This window comes from Cylas formicarius, unplaced genomic scaffold (genome assembly GCF_029955315.1).
Source record: "Cylas formicarius isolate icCylForm1 unplaced genomic scaffold, icCylForm1.1 PGA_scaffold_5__7_contigs__length_24384050, whole genome shotgun sequence".
Classification (NCBI taxonomy): Eukaryota; Metazoa; Arthropoda; class Insecta; order Coleoptera; family Brentidae; genus Cylas; species Cylas formicarius.
Window position 1 is genome coordinate 11,127,673 of NW_026844341.1, and position 14,613 is coordinate 11,142,285.

The 14,613-nt window shown below is 33.5% G+C and overlaps 1 protein-coding gene across 1 annotated transcript in view; it reads right to left on the bottom strand.

Moving 5' to 3' along the window:
* LOC132702315 (ras-related and estrogen-regulated growth inhibitor) overlaps positions 1-14,613 on the bottom strand; it is an 82,419-nt gene that overhangs the window by 40,805 nt on the left and 27,001 nt on the right. The window contains exon 2 of the mRNA XM_060670874.1: positions 6,419-6,539. Coding sequence (XP_060526857.1) covers positions 6,419-6,530 — 112 coding nt within the window. The 5' untranslated portion in view covers positions 6,531-6,539. The remainder of the gene's footprint in view (positions 1-6,418; positions 6,540-14,613) is intronic.

A 14,613-nucleotide genomic window follows, 5' to 3' on the forward strand; every position in this document is an offset into this window, starting at 1 on the left:
TAGACCCAAAAATCGCCCCTTTAATTATTGGCATTCAATTAGAAAACACCCTGTATATGAAAACGTTTCTGATGCAACTTTTTATGCAGAATTTAAGGGTTTACACATAATATTTTTAAAACTATTACTTAATATAGAAAATAAATGACTAGCATATACTGCACATATTTCAAACTAAGTCATACTATCTAATAATATACAGGGCGACCCATTTAAAAAATACAAGTTTGGTTTATGTCTCGGAAATTGTGTTTTGCAAAAATAAACATCTATTCTATTCTATTCTATAAATCTGAAGCTTGAACCTAGCCGCGTCGCTGAAACTCGATAGAGCAATACCGCTTATGTAGATGAACAAATTATCAGAACGTTCTTACGGCTTGTTTTCCATAAACGCCTGCGATCTACGCCGGATTGCCCGTAGAATTATGCAAACTCACGTTCAACTTAAAAGGTCGTGTTAAATTTTCGAATTCCCTTTATGGCGTCGCTTTGAAAGGAGATCGTTAACTTTCGAACGCCTTTAATAAGACGGTCGGCTTAGACTTATGTAGTTTTATACTTCTATAATCCTGCAAAAGTCATGATCACTTCCCGACACTTTCACTTTCCATCCTGCTTGTATCTTTATACAGAAGATTAAATTCGTCGGTATAGTTTGCCAAAAAACCTATTATAATATCAACGAGTTTCTTAAAAGTGCGCGGAAAAACAACAAATCCTTGAGTTTAGATTACTTTTATTTAAACAGTTTAAACTAAGAATTTCAATATGCTTGAAAAATAAATATGATATTTTCAAGATATATTTTTCATTGTAGTAAAAAGTCTTATTTTAAATGTTTCAAATTTTTATTCCTAAATTGGAAATTCTACTTGTGAGATTGATTGTTTTTCCTGTAGTGCGGTAACCGTTAACAATTGTTGGCCCTCATGCTGGCTATGATGTTGACGATTCGTGTCTTGTTTACCTCTGCTCAGAACAATTTTACGGAGGACTGACCATACCATTGACGTAAATTTTTCAAGCAGGAAGTTCTTCTTCTGCTTTTTATTTTTGCTTTCATGATTTGATGTAACAATCCATACTTTTCGGGGTGTCGCATGATGCGTCCAAAATATTGTAGCTTACGCGTTTTAATAGCCACATTTATTTCTGGTTCTTTATTCACTCTAGCCAGAACATCGATGTTCCTTACTCTATATAGGTAAGCTTATTGACTCTTTCTATCGGCATTCCGCTGACAAGAGTGCCGTTGTCCGGTGGTGAAGTTTTCAGTCCATACCGCTCACATGCGATTGTGATTTTGTCGATCAATAGTTACAAATCCTCATTATTGTTTCCCAATATCATCGTGTCGTCAGCATATCTGACGACTTTTGCACTTACACCGTCGGCATCGGTAGCCTTACCGTTTGTTAGCTACTCTACTGCTTGTGGCACTTATTCTTTTGTTATTATGTACTGTTAGTGTGCTCTCAGGTGCGGATAGAGAGGCTCTGTCATCGACAAACAGATCTAGCACATACTCTTTCCATCTTTCAAGTCGCTGCTGTAACTCCATTATTTGTTTACCATTGCGATCTTCAGATATACTCTTTATCTTTTTATGTAATTGAAATAGGTCTTGCATATTCCTCTGTCTCAGCGCGTTGTCTGCCATGGTATTCCGCTTTCTCTTTCCTTCGTCTGATCTCTGTATGCAATGCCTTGTGTTTCTCCTCGTTTCGATGTTTTTATTTTCGTGTTTGATCCATGGGATCATTTAACTTATCCTCGTATGCTCTGGGCCACATCGAAATTTTGAGAAATTTGCATCGACTGGTGGCAAGTTTTTGGGCAGGCTATAAGCCCGAGAACTTGGTTCTTTATTTTAAGTAGCAGCAATTAACACATTTGTTAATAAAAAAGGGTTAAACTTCATTTTGGTTTTATTGAATTTTCTGGATCACAAAAATTTTCTGTATATAGTAATAGAAATACTATTTTTGCATAGATAAAATTAAAGGAAACAATATAAATATCTGTGTCGGCTTACCTTCTTAATAAAATATGTTATGTATGACTGATCTATATCAACGGTAGAAATTTATTTTTATCATAATTATCAATATCTTTAGTAACACCCCGGAAAAAGCCCATTTTGAAAAGGATTTCTTAACTACCTTTATTTGTTAAAAATGATCAAAAATCATTGGTCTATACATAACACGTTTTCCTAAAAATATAAGCCAAGAAGCCATATATATATATATATATATATATATATATATATATATATATATATATATATATATATATATATATATATATATATATATATATATATATATATATATATATATATATATATATATATATATATATATATATATATATATTCTCACGTATTGATTCACGGATGGAAAAATGTGATGACACTATATTCCGGGATATCATCCGTTCGCTCGTTGAACTCCGACTGGAATCCTGCATCCGACTGGAATCCTGCAAATCTTGCATCCGACTGGAATCCTGCAGACGTTTCGCCAAAATCTCACTTGGCATCTTCAATGCTCGCGCTCCGAAGTGTTCGAAGTGTTTTCGGAGCGCGAGCATTGAAGATGCCAAGTGAGATTTTGGCGAAACGTCTGCAGGATTCCAGTCGGATGCAAGATTTGCAGGATTCCAGTCGGATGCAGGATTCCAGTCGGAGTTCAACGAGCGAACGGATGATATCCCGGAATATAGTGTCATCATATATATATATATATATATATATATATATATATATATATATATATATATATATATATATATATATATATATATATATATATATATATATATATATATATATATATATATATATATATATATATATATATATTTTTGCATGTATTTTCCTGTCTCCCAAAACAAAAGTTTTCAATTGTTAGAGTGGTCTAAATGATTATATAAAAATTTACTTTAAAAATATCTCAATATGAAACAGGTATAACTTCATGCTTCATTTAAAGCAAGTATATAAATATTTGTAAGTAAATCTTTAATTAATTTGCTCAGTTAAATAGAGTAGCTTTATATTTTTAAAACGAATCGGTGTATGCTCCATTCAATAAGCTATGATCATTTGAATTACCTGCATTTTTGTTTCAAAAATATGATACATTCAAACGAAGCATTTCATTATGTCAAAAAAACCTAAGACATTGAGAATTTCCCATTTTTATTTTATGTCTTAGACAGGCTTACTTATGCTCAAATTGAGCTTTACCTATTTGAACCAACTATTTTTTTTTCAGTGTAGTCCACTTATGTTGTTAGGTAGTGATCTCCGTTTCCATTTTCAGTGTCCCCAAGTTTTTGTAATCGTTCTATTGTTGGTTTTAAGCGTACTTCATTTTTTTTTAAATTAAGCATTGCAAGATAGTGCCACCTTAATAATTTCCTTTCATTTTATTACCAAAACACAAGTAAAGGCAATGAGATATCATTGAAAAAAATCTGTTCATTTGATTAAAAGTTAAAACGATTTGAAAAGTTCATTTTTATTTATTTTTTTAATGTGTGAATCCTTAATTAAACCGTAAACATATTATTGATTCAAAGTCATGGCAAATTTTATTCGAATAAAAATATAATATTTAAAAAAAATATATGTTACAATTATATTGCATATGCCTGAAACTAAAAAAATAAGACTGTCTAGTCTAAGGACAGCGTTGACTGAAAAAACGACTCTTTGTTATAAATCTATAACACATTTAAGTTGTTATTTTAGATATTTAAAATAACTTTTTTTGTGATGCTTATTTTGTTATCTGAGTCATTATGGTTTGAACGGTTTCTTTTTCATTTCAAATGCACAAAATACTTTTATTATCATGCACACGAAGAAGGCATTATACAATCGTGTTGCGTCTTATTGATTGATTAAAAAGCCCGAATGAAGCAAAGTCATATTTAATTTTGTCCAAATCTTTAGGTTTTTTTTTTTTAATTTTACAACATTTTTTGTTTTTTGTGTATGTATCTATACTCATTACTATTAACAGAATTGTTCCCTATAACTTTTTTTAAAAACTGTAAGAAAAAACGCTCGAAAAACTAGTAATAACCTGACGGCCTAAGCAAAGTGCCTTAAACATTCTTTTAGATTTTCATCACGTTTAGAGTCTCCCCAATCATTTTTAAGCATTCTAGCTTAGGAATATTTTGCCTTGCCTCTGGAAAATCATTAAAAAAGAGAGTAGCTAGTATTTGCTCGAGATTGAAAACGTGAAGAATCCTAGTAGTACTTATAAATGATTTGTAAGCGCTACTAAATTAAATGGACAATAAAATAAATTAATTCAACCCAAAGTATTTCACATTAAACTTGATTTGACGCAAATCTTACGGTAACCTTAACAGGTTCAACGGTTCGATAAAAATAAACTTCGACGATGAAAAATTCAATAACAAAATTAACCGGGCGTTTATTTTACTTTCTCACTAGAATGGCGAGTTAATCTTCAAACGCTCCCGAAGGCCTTGCAGAATAGGAACTCTGAGCATGCGATTTCACCCTCGCACTCTTCGGGTCTAAAATTACTCATAGCGTACCGAAACAAGTGGCACTGACCTCGAGAGAACATTGAATTTTAATGTTATCCATTACTTATTCTTGTAACAATTGTTTTTGGAACATTTTCTAGGCCACCTACGAGCTGGCGGAATGACTTATTTATTTATTTATACACTAAGAACAACGAAGTACGGTAAACCTAAAAGTTTCAAAACGAAATTACTAAGTAAATGGACAAGAGAAAATGCCGGAAATTAAGTGTTAACTTGGTTTCATTAAAAATTTCTAATGTTAACTATAATTCAAGGGAGTACTGCTTTAAAAATTTTGTTTGGTTAGTTTTGGTAAGTTGGGGTTCGAATAATTTTTGAAAGAAATTAAAAAGGCTCTGTGCATTTGAATAAATCTGGAACCCCTAAAACGGACTTTTCCTAGGCTAACAATCGTGCTATGAGTGACGCAATTGCGAACGTTGCTTAACTTGCCACCAGGTGGCGTTTTACAACGTAATAGCAAACAGATTAATGTCCTGCAGAAATAATAAATGTTCTGACTATCTATTAGATACTGAAATAAGGGTCCAACAACCCTAACCTAAATATGAATAAAAAAAATAAAAAAAATAGATTTCGGGAAAACGGGTTGTGATTATAGATAGTTAGATTATAGATAAAACCAAAATTTGTGTTCATGGTAATCTGGATAAGCGGGTTATGTTTTAAATGTTTTTCCACATTTTACACCCTAACTAAGTCAACAGTTAATAAAATCAGTTAGTATCCATCAATTGGTGACAGAACATAATTTTCGTAATTTTGACTAGTAATGAATAGTAATGATAAATAACAAATTATTGCCTTATTTAGTAAATTAAAGATCGTTAGACAACAACTCATAATACAGCAATATGCTGGAAATTTTTTCGAAAATTTTTTTAGCTTTTATTCATATTTTGGGGTAGGATAAAAATATCGGGGCACGTGGTTTTCACTGGATTGTGGGACCCTATTTGACTATCTAATGACGTAAAAAGAACTCATATCGTTCATCATCAACAACAATCAATCAATCATCAATTTACAGAAAATTATGTTGCGATCATGTCAGAAAAACCCACTTGGTGGAAAGGTCAGTAACCACAATCGCCTCACTCATATTGATAGCCTTTTAACGATTTCAAATTGGAGAAGTTATGAACATTTATTTAAGAATATATTCGAATACCCCCTGTATATGCAGAAACTATGAAAAATGTAAATAATTAAAATAATAATAAATCTTCGACAACAAACAACAAACTGTAATCCGAATTTAAGGATGACCTACGTACAGGAAAGATAAGAGTTTTTTAAACTCGTGAAGACTACTCAATTCACCCTTTCAAATGTTCACTTCACTTGTTGAAAAATTCCTCGCTCTCGGATCGCCTTGCACGCACCTTTTTACGTCTTCTTGAAGTTAGCGCAGGATTCCTGCTGTCAATTCTATACGCCAAGTACTGACAAACTAGTAAGTAAAGGTAAAATGATGAAGAAAAAGAAAACGAAAAATAAAAGTTAATATTAAATCCTGTTTGGTCACCGAAACCCAAAACAAAAATAAATTAATAGGAAAAATGGTTTTCCAGAAACCTACTTATTTTATAAAATAACATAATTGATTTATTAATGCTCATTCCTGAACACGCCCACACAAAAAAAGATTTTTTTCTTCGCTTTAGAATAGTATTTACTTCATTAACATTAGAAATGTTTGTAGAAACCTAGCTTTAAAATTCAAGATAACGATTACACACCACGGGGTCATTTCGGAAAATAATAATTTGGCCGATTTATATCCGATATCGGGTATATTATTCGAAGGGCTTACCAGATTTTCCTACGCCGGCCTGTCCTAAAACCATCACTTTGAGTGTTTTCGGACGCGGGTACAGCCCCAGCTTGACCAACGAAGACTTCGGAGAAGTCGCGTTCATTTTCATCTACTTGCCCTGAAACAAATTGCAATCTAAATAACTTTACCTCGCCTTTTCTTCCCAGCACCCGATTAAAAATTAAATGCAATTCCGGAATTCGTCAAACCGCTGCTAATAAATTATTGATTGTGCCGCGCATATTTCTTATAAGACTTCTATCAAAGAGAAAACTAAACTCTAAATTGCTTGGCCGCCACTGTGTAAGTCTGGCACAGTCAAATTCGCGTTTTTGTACCGCAACGATAACGGAAATTTCCACTGCACCAGAAATTAAATGCGTCGGGATTAACTATATTTTATAGAATAGAACCTTGTTAACCATTCAGTTAAGTTGCACAACAACAAATATTAGGCGCAAAATAACAATGCAAATAACATTCTATGCTCTGAACTCTTGTTCTAAAATCAATTAACTCTGTTTTGCAATTACATCTAGTTTTAATCGGCCGTTCTTTTCAATACTAAAACCAGAACGCTTTTAAATCTACCAAAAATTTCTTTCACCGAGCTGCAACTTTTCCCCACCACATTTTCGAAAATAAGTAATACATATAGACGAGGGTCACTTGAAAAGTTCCCGACCAACATAATCTCCTTGTAACTCTATACACTTCTCCTAGTGACCCGTCCAAATTGTACCCAGCGTTTTTCTTCGCAAAAAAAATCATTCACGAAGATTGCCTCCTCATTCGACGGAAATCTTTGTCCCCCGACCGCAGTTTTCGGATGAGGGAACAAAAAGAAGTCATTTGGAGCTAGATCTGGTGAGAAAGGTGGATTTTCGCCATAGCATGGCTGAGGTATGACATGAGTATGGCTTGGTGAAACAGGATGTGTTTTTACAATTGTGGCCGATTTTCCGCAATTTCTATCCTTAGCTTGTAAAGTAATGATGCATAGTATGCTCCTGTAATGGTTGTTTTCTTGGTCTAACTTGAGTAAATGCGGCACCCAATCCGCGGATTTTAGCAATATTATCGCCGGTAGTTACGGTTTTTGAACATACCGAACGTTCATCATCTCCTAAGCTGTTACGGCCACGTTTAAATTCAGCAGCTCAAAATTTCACTATGATAAGTCACTATCATCCATCAAGCAGTGCCGCAAGATAAAGCCGGAAACTTTTCAAGTGACTAAGTACCTTTTAGGTTAGCTTATTAATTTGCTTATTATTGAATATCAAAAATTTAGAAGAAGAAATCTAGAAGTGTTTATAAAAGAAACTAATCTAAAGTAGCTTAAAGCTATGCACATTATTACTTAATGAAAATACAATTATAATTACTGAGTACGCAAAATAGTTTTAAATATAGTTAAACAGTTTTCCAACAACCACAGAATAGAGGATTTCATATATAGTTCTGTCTCGAGTAATATTATAAAGATCTTAACGGTGAATCACAATATACAGAGTGCATGTGTTGAAGGATTCCACTGGAGGAAACTACTTTTTTTTGCATCCGATAACTTGTGAGGATACGTACCGAGCCATACTAAGATTAAAAAAATCTTTTTCTAGCGATGTTTATGATATCAATAGTGTCTTGGTGAAGGGACTGGTTGAGTACATTACACAGCCATTAACCACTTTATTTAATAAATGTATTGACCCAGGTGTATTTTCGTCGCTGTTTAAGATTTCGAGAGTAGTTCCAATAAATAAGGCAGGTGATATAAATGATGCTAACAACTATAGGCTGATTTCAATCGTGCCTTTGTTCGGAAAAGTTTTTGAGATCTTACTAAAAGATCAGCTAACTTCTTATAGTAATAAGATCGAATGTCTTTGTGCTGGTCAGTTTGGATTTAGGGGAGGGTGTTCGACGAACCAAGCAGTGTCTAAAATTGTCAGTGGGATAGTCGAGGGCCTCAAGGGGGGTGAATTAGTTGGTTTGACCTTGAGTGATCTCTCTAGGGCCTTCGACTGTGTTTCTCACCAGCTTCTTATTATAAAGCTATACAGATATGGTATACGAGGTCTGCCCTTAGATTTTATAGCGTCCTACTTGCAGGGCCGACAGCAGTTTGTAGAATACCAGAATGACCGTTCATCACTTGAATCAGTAGTAAGCAGGGTGCCCCAGGGTTCCGTCTTGGGCCCGCTACTATTTACAATCTACATAAATGACCTTTATCATTTCTTGGCCCCCAATCAGTGCGTGATGTTTGCCGACGATACATCCTTCACTACATCTGCTAAGAGTATCGAGGAGTTGTCCGTTAGGGTTGGCATGTTGGAGGACAGGGCTAATGTCTGGTTCGAAAATAATTATCTTAAATTAAATTTAGACAAGAACCAGAGTATTGTGTTTTCCTCCAATTGCTTGGTAAATAGTGGACAGTCCGTCAACTTGCTTGGCATTAGGATAGATGATAGTATAAATTGGAAACAACATATCTCAGACCTGAAAAATAGATTGTCTAGCAACATATTCGTTCTTCGACTACTGAGAGGCCTGATAGGAACAAGGACTCTGCTTATGGTCTATTTTTCTTTGTTGCATTCACACTTATGCTATGGCACGGTACTGTGGGGTGATTCCTCAGCTGCTGTGGAGATTTTTAGAATGCAGAATGCATTCGAGTCGTTGCTAATATAGGATATAGGCACCATTGTCAACCTTATTTTAAAAAATTCAAAGTGATGCCCCTTCCTTGCATCTATATCTACTACCAGTTATTAGAGATACAGAGAACGAAAGGAAACTTTAGCGCTAATTCCGATTGCCACGCCTATTCAACTCGTTCGAGGGATCTCCTTAGACGGCCTAGGTTTAGACTGAGGAAGTCTGAGAACAACTCATTGAACCTGAAATTGTATAATGTTTTGCCAGGTACTGTGAAAAAGATGAGCAATAGAAAATTTAAACATACTATTAAAGAATTCCTGCAACGTCATTGTTTTTACTCCCTTCGAGCATACCTTGACACTGTCACTGTTATCGATGCGCTATAAAACTGTATAGTACTGTCTAATTTTGTTTGTATTAGATGTTTGTTTTTATGTTATTTATTAATTTGACTTTATTGCACTTGAATATCACTTCTGACTTGCTACAATTGTACGTCCCTTTTGTACGAAACGTAGTCAATAAATGAATCTATCTATCTATCTATCTATAAAATATAATATATCTAATAAAAATAGAGACAGACCAATACATTCGTCGAGCTAGAAGCTCAGAAGCATGGAGAGTGATTAAGAAATTGAGATCCAACAGGAAACCTAGAGAACAGAACATACATACTGGACATCGAACATGGAAATTCGAATAATTATTACATGTATTTGCTGAAAGGAATAAGGCAACAGTTTACAGGGGAAAGATATGAACCTACAGCAACATATAAGTATAATTATAACAATGAAGAAGTAAAAGGCCAAAAAGCATTGAGTAGAGCTGATAAATTTCAAAATATTCAAAATTATACAGGGAATGTGTGACAAAGCAATAAATGAAGGAATATATACCAGACGAGCGGAAGAAAGCACAGCTAACAACGATATTCAAAAAAGGAGATAGAAGACAGTATGATAATTACCAAGGATCAGCCTCATAGCAAGTATGAGTACATATACGGTAGGTAGGTAGGTATAGACAGTAGGTTAGTGAGAAACAAATTAGAACACAACATACAAGGAATTATCGGAGAAGAACAAGCAGGTTTGACGGCAGGAAGTTATTAGACATAAAAATAGTAAAGAACAACAGTACACATTCATTGATTTGGAACAACTCTATGACCTGGATAAACTATGGAAAGCGATGGAAAGTCTGGATATGTAGATAACAATCGCAAAAGCAATGGAGATCCTATTTAGTGCACAATATATATGCAGAGAAAAGTAGGAAACAAGATAGTAAACAGCTTAACAACCGGCTTCTCCAAAAACTAGATGAAGAATATAAGAAAGTAGGACTGGAAATAAACCTGGAGAAAACCATACACATGACAACAACAGAAGAAGATATAGCGAATTTCCAAATAGAAAACAACTTAGGAATAAAGGAAACAACAACTGTAATATGTAATTTATTTTCAGAAAAATGAAAATTATTTACAATTTATAAATTCAAATTATTACAAATTATAATTAGTGTCTACCAAACTAGTTAATTTAATAAAACCGGCTGTTTTTTGTGATAGCGATAAAGCTAGGTTGGGTGGAAAATTATACAAATTTCGACGCAGTCGTAGAAGAGAAATTTACGACCAATCACAAATTGTTTGTTGTAGTGGGAGAATTTGCCAATAAAATAAAATTAAGGATTTGTTGAGTGTTCAATTTTGAATTTAGAAAGCTGGTACCCCCGGTAAACGGAACATAGATTAAACATTGTATTTTTTTTTTTGTGTTGCAGATTTCTACAGAATGCTCAAAGGCATCGCATGTGATTTATATGTATGTTATGTGTTTTATATTTTATGCAATCGTTTATATTTAGGCAACACTCTTTACGCCTAAATGGGTATATTTGCATCACAACATTAGCAATTTTATTAATAACGGTCTCTTTTAGTTGGACGTCTGTGTCTATGCCCTACACCGAAACTGTGATGAATTTCCCATATAATTACTCTATGCTCTCCTGAAATAGCCTATAGAAAACTCAAATATTCTCTCGCGTTGCCCTGGTGATTTGCTGACAACAGATATATCGCCGCACCTGGGGCAAAAATGTTTTCCGTCCGAAACAAAGGCCCGTCATTCGTCATTATTCGAACGAAATAAATTAGCCGTTTTAAATATGGCGTTTTCGTGAAAATTTCTCGATTAAAACGTAATTAAGCACACTTTGGGGCGATACGGGAGCCGCGCTTTAATCAAATCCGCGTCATATAAATTGAAATAAATGAAACAACGGGGAGGCAATAAGACAAAACGGAATAAGGGGTTTTAAGCGATTCGGGTTTCGCTTAATTTTCGAAACACAAGAAACAACTAGTAAATGTGCGTTCAACCAAAATTTTAGTTACTCTCTGGCATTCGTATATTAAATAAATCTATATAGAGTTCGTTTTGCGCGGGTTACTTAACATTTGTCTCGTCAGGCGAAATCGATCTCTACAAAAGTGACAAAAGGCCTTTGATACCCTTGTCTGACAAGAATCTGACATTTATTTTGATGTGTACTTAGTGAATAGTTGAATGTTAGTTAATATTAATGCTTTCGCTGAACACGAATTATTTTGCGTCAATCCTGCGTCTCCAAAAATTTTGAAAAAAAGTGGTGCCTCCTCTTAAAGTTTCCTCGTTTTTACTAAGATTTAGAAACATCGGATTGATTAAAGTAAAAATAACGAATGATGACCTATCTACCTAGTACTTTCCAACTATAGTTACGGGAAAATGGTGAGGGTGACGCTGCAAATATACTGCATAAAGTAAAATGTTCACCGAATAGGGCAACTTACAAAGAGGAAAATCGGGGACTAAATTGGTAAGAAAGTATTAATATGTTTGTTTCGCACATATAACATAATTATAGAAGCAAACAAATATCTGTTGAAGTACCCTCAAAAAAGTTATTGGATCACACAGTTTCGCACATTATCCATACATAGAACGAAGTGATTCCGATTTAATTGCAAGATACTAGCTGCTTTTCTATGCATCCTCTAATGACTTACAAATGGGGTCGGATGGTAATGGAAGTAAAAACAATTATAGGAAGAAATGCGAAGGCGATGAGTCAAATACCCTAGCAACATCTGTGGTTCCTTTACAGTTGATTTGTAATAGTGATCTGGATAAAAAAATTATTTGGCAAAGTCCACAAACACCTTCCACCCGCTTTTGCAAATACTTTAAACTACAATTCGTTGATAAATTCAGATGAGAAACTGGCTTATTAATCGATATTCCTAAACTTGAGTTCAGCAACACCAACGATGAGAATACCGCTCGAAGATTTTTTGACATCCAGATTTATTCTCGCAAATCACAGGTCTCAAGGAAATTTGTAGATTTAGCGGCGTATGAAAAACCCAAAATTTTAACTTCCATGTAAATTCTATTAATTGATCTATTCAAGAATAACACGTGCAGAGAGTTGTCGAACGAAATACTAATTTGGATTGCACCCATAACTGTTTATTTTCATAAAAGTCTATCAGCTCTTGATCTAATCAAAGTAATTTACTTAATTTCTTAGTTACTTAACCGATTTTTGCTATTATGTTTAGGTTTCTGCCTATCTTTAATTGTTTTTTATGGGTTATTTTAGACTACACATTAACACCTTGTATAGCAAAATATTATTTTCTAGCATAATTAATAAGGTATAGTTCCCATCTCTAATTAATTTTTGTCTTAATTTAATGTCATAAAAATTAAGTGTGATAGAAGTTAATGGTTATCTTTTTTCTTTTAATTTAGATCAAAATTTAATAGTTCAATATTATTAGCGTAATATAGACTCGTGCAATTGACGTTTTAATTTTTTTGTGTCAACTGACCAGTTAATTGATCGGTCAATTGACCGAAATAAGGTTAAAAATACCATAAAGTTAAATTTATTTATTTATATTGTGAGTTACGTCGGCGTCGCGCCGTTCTGGGATCCAAATGGAGTTGATATTTTTATTGGGATTATCGTTAAGTATCATATTCGGCTATTCCTTGAAGAGGGTTATAGGTAAATTGGACATCACAACCGCAAAGTAATTTGTTATAAAATACAGATTATTATTAAATAATGATAGATAACACTCTATAATTACAATATATTAAATCATTTTTTGACTAGTCAATTAAGAAGTGTTCAATTGAAGGTCTATTTACCTGTTAATTGACCAGTCCCAGAACTATCGTAATATATAACTAGAAGTCAGTGGTTATCTTTTTTTTTTTAATTTAGATTAAAATTTAACATACAACTAACTTAAAATCTGTAACATAACTTTAGAATGCAACAACAAATTAAGTTAAAGGCAAAGTATTGAAAGCATAAATTATACATATCTTTTAAATCAACATCTCTTATTGCTTATGCTTACTGATCTGAAAGGTCGGCTCATCTGACATTATTAAATTGGTGTCCGGCTCATTGTAACAAGATTCTGCAGTGTTTCTCATATAAAATATCTTTTTTCAACGGCGTGGTTTTTAATTTTTTGGAAAATTTGAATTTTGTAAGATTTAAACTTAATTATTTGTAGAATTTAATGTACTGCAATTTTTGACATATCTACTGTTTCAGCTATTTTCCTTCTAGAAATTTGGTTATTGTTTAAGGACACTTACCAGCTTTTACATCTAGTTGTGTTCTAATACTTATTTTATCTGTCATACAACGAAATATAAAAGTGCGTGAAGGTGGACCTTTTTCAAATATCAGCTCAAATCTCCTTTTCTGCAGCGTAACTGATTTGCATCCACCAAATATTGACACGTTACCTGAATTTTCTCGGATAGTAAACATGTTTAAGCCATTTTGGAAACCTTCAAAACGTCAAAAATATAGAAAACTAATTATTGGGACTTGCCGATGGACCACGCCAATAAGATTTGACAATAGCTAAAGGTTTACAAAACAAATTAGACGATTCACAGCCTCTGTGGCAGGCTAAAGTTATTATATGATCCCATCCCACGCGAAATACGAAAAAAAAGGTTCCCGCAGAAGTTGATTGGACTCTCCTCAAGATTTAAAACATTATAATTTTGTTGAACATGTATAACATGTTGAACACCCTATGTATTTCTACATATTTGGAATCCTTTGTTAACATAAACGTCACTTTCTTAAGAAATTCCTATTCGAATTTTGCATAGTTTAGTCAGAAATTGAGGTTGTGTTTTTTTTCATATTTTGATTGCCCCTTATAAAATTGTGTTGCGACGCTACTGATTCAGGTGTTGCAACGAAAATTTAACCTCAGACTAAGGGCACTAAACAATCAGTGTGACAGATACGGCTCAGCTAATACAGGGTGTCCCAAATATATGGTATAGTTTTGGCGAATTCAATTAACCACATGTTAAGATTTTCAAACGGAACATACTGTATTTTTATTCAGATATCAATTCAATAAGGCAAGTTTGTACTTTATTTAATACTAAAATTTTACTTACTTTTTGAGA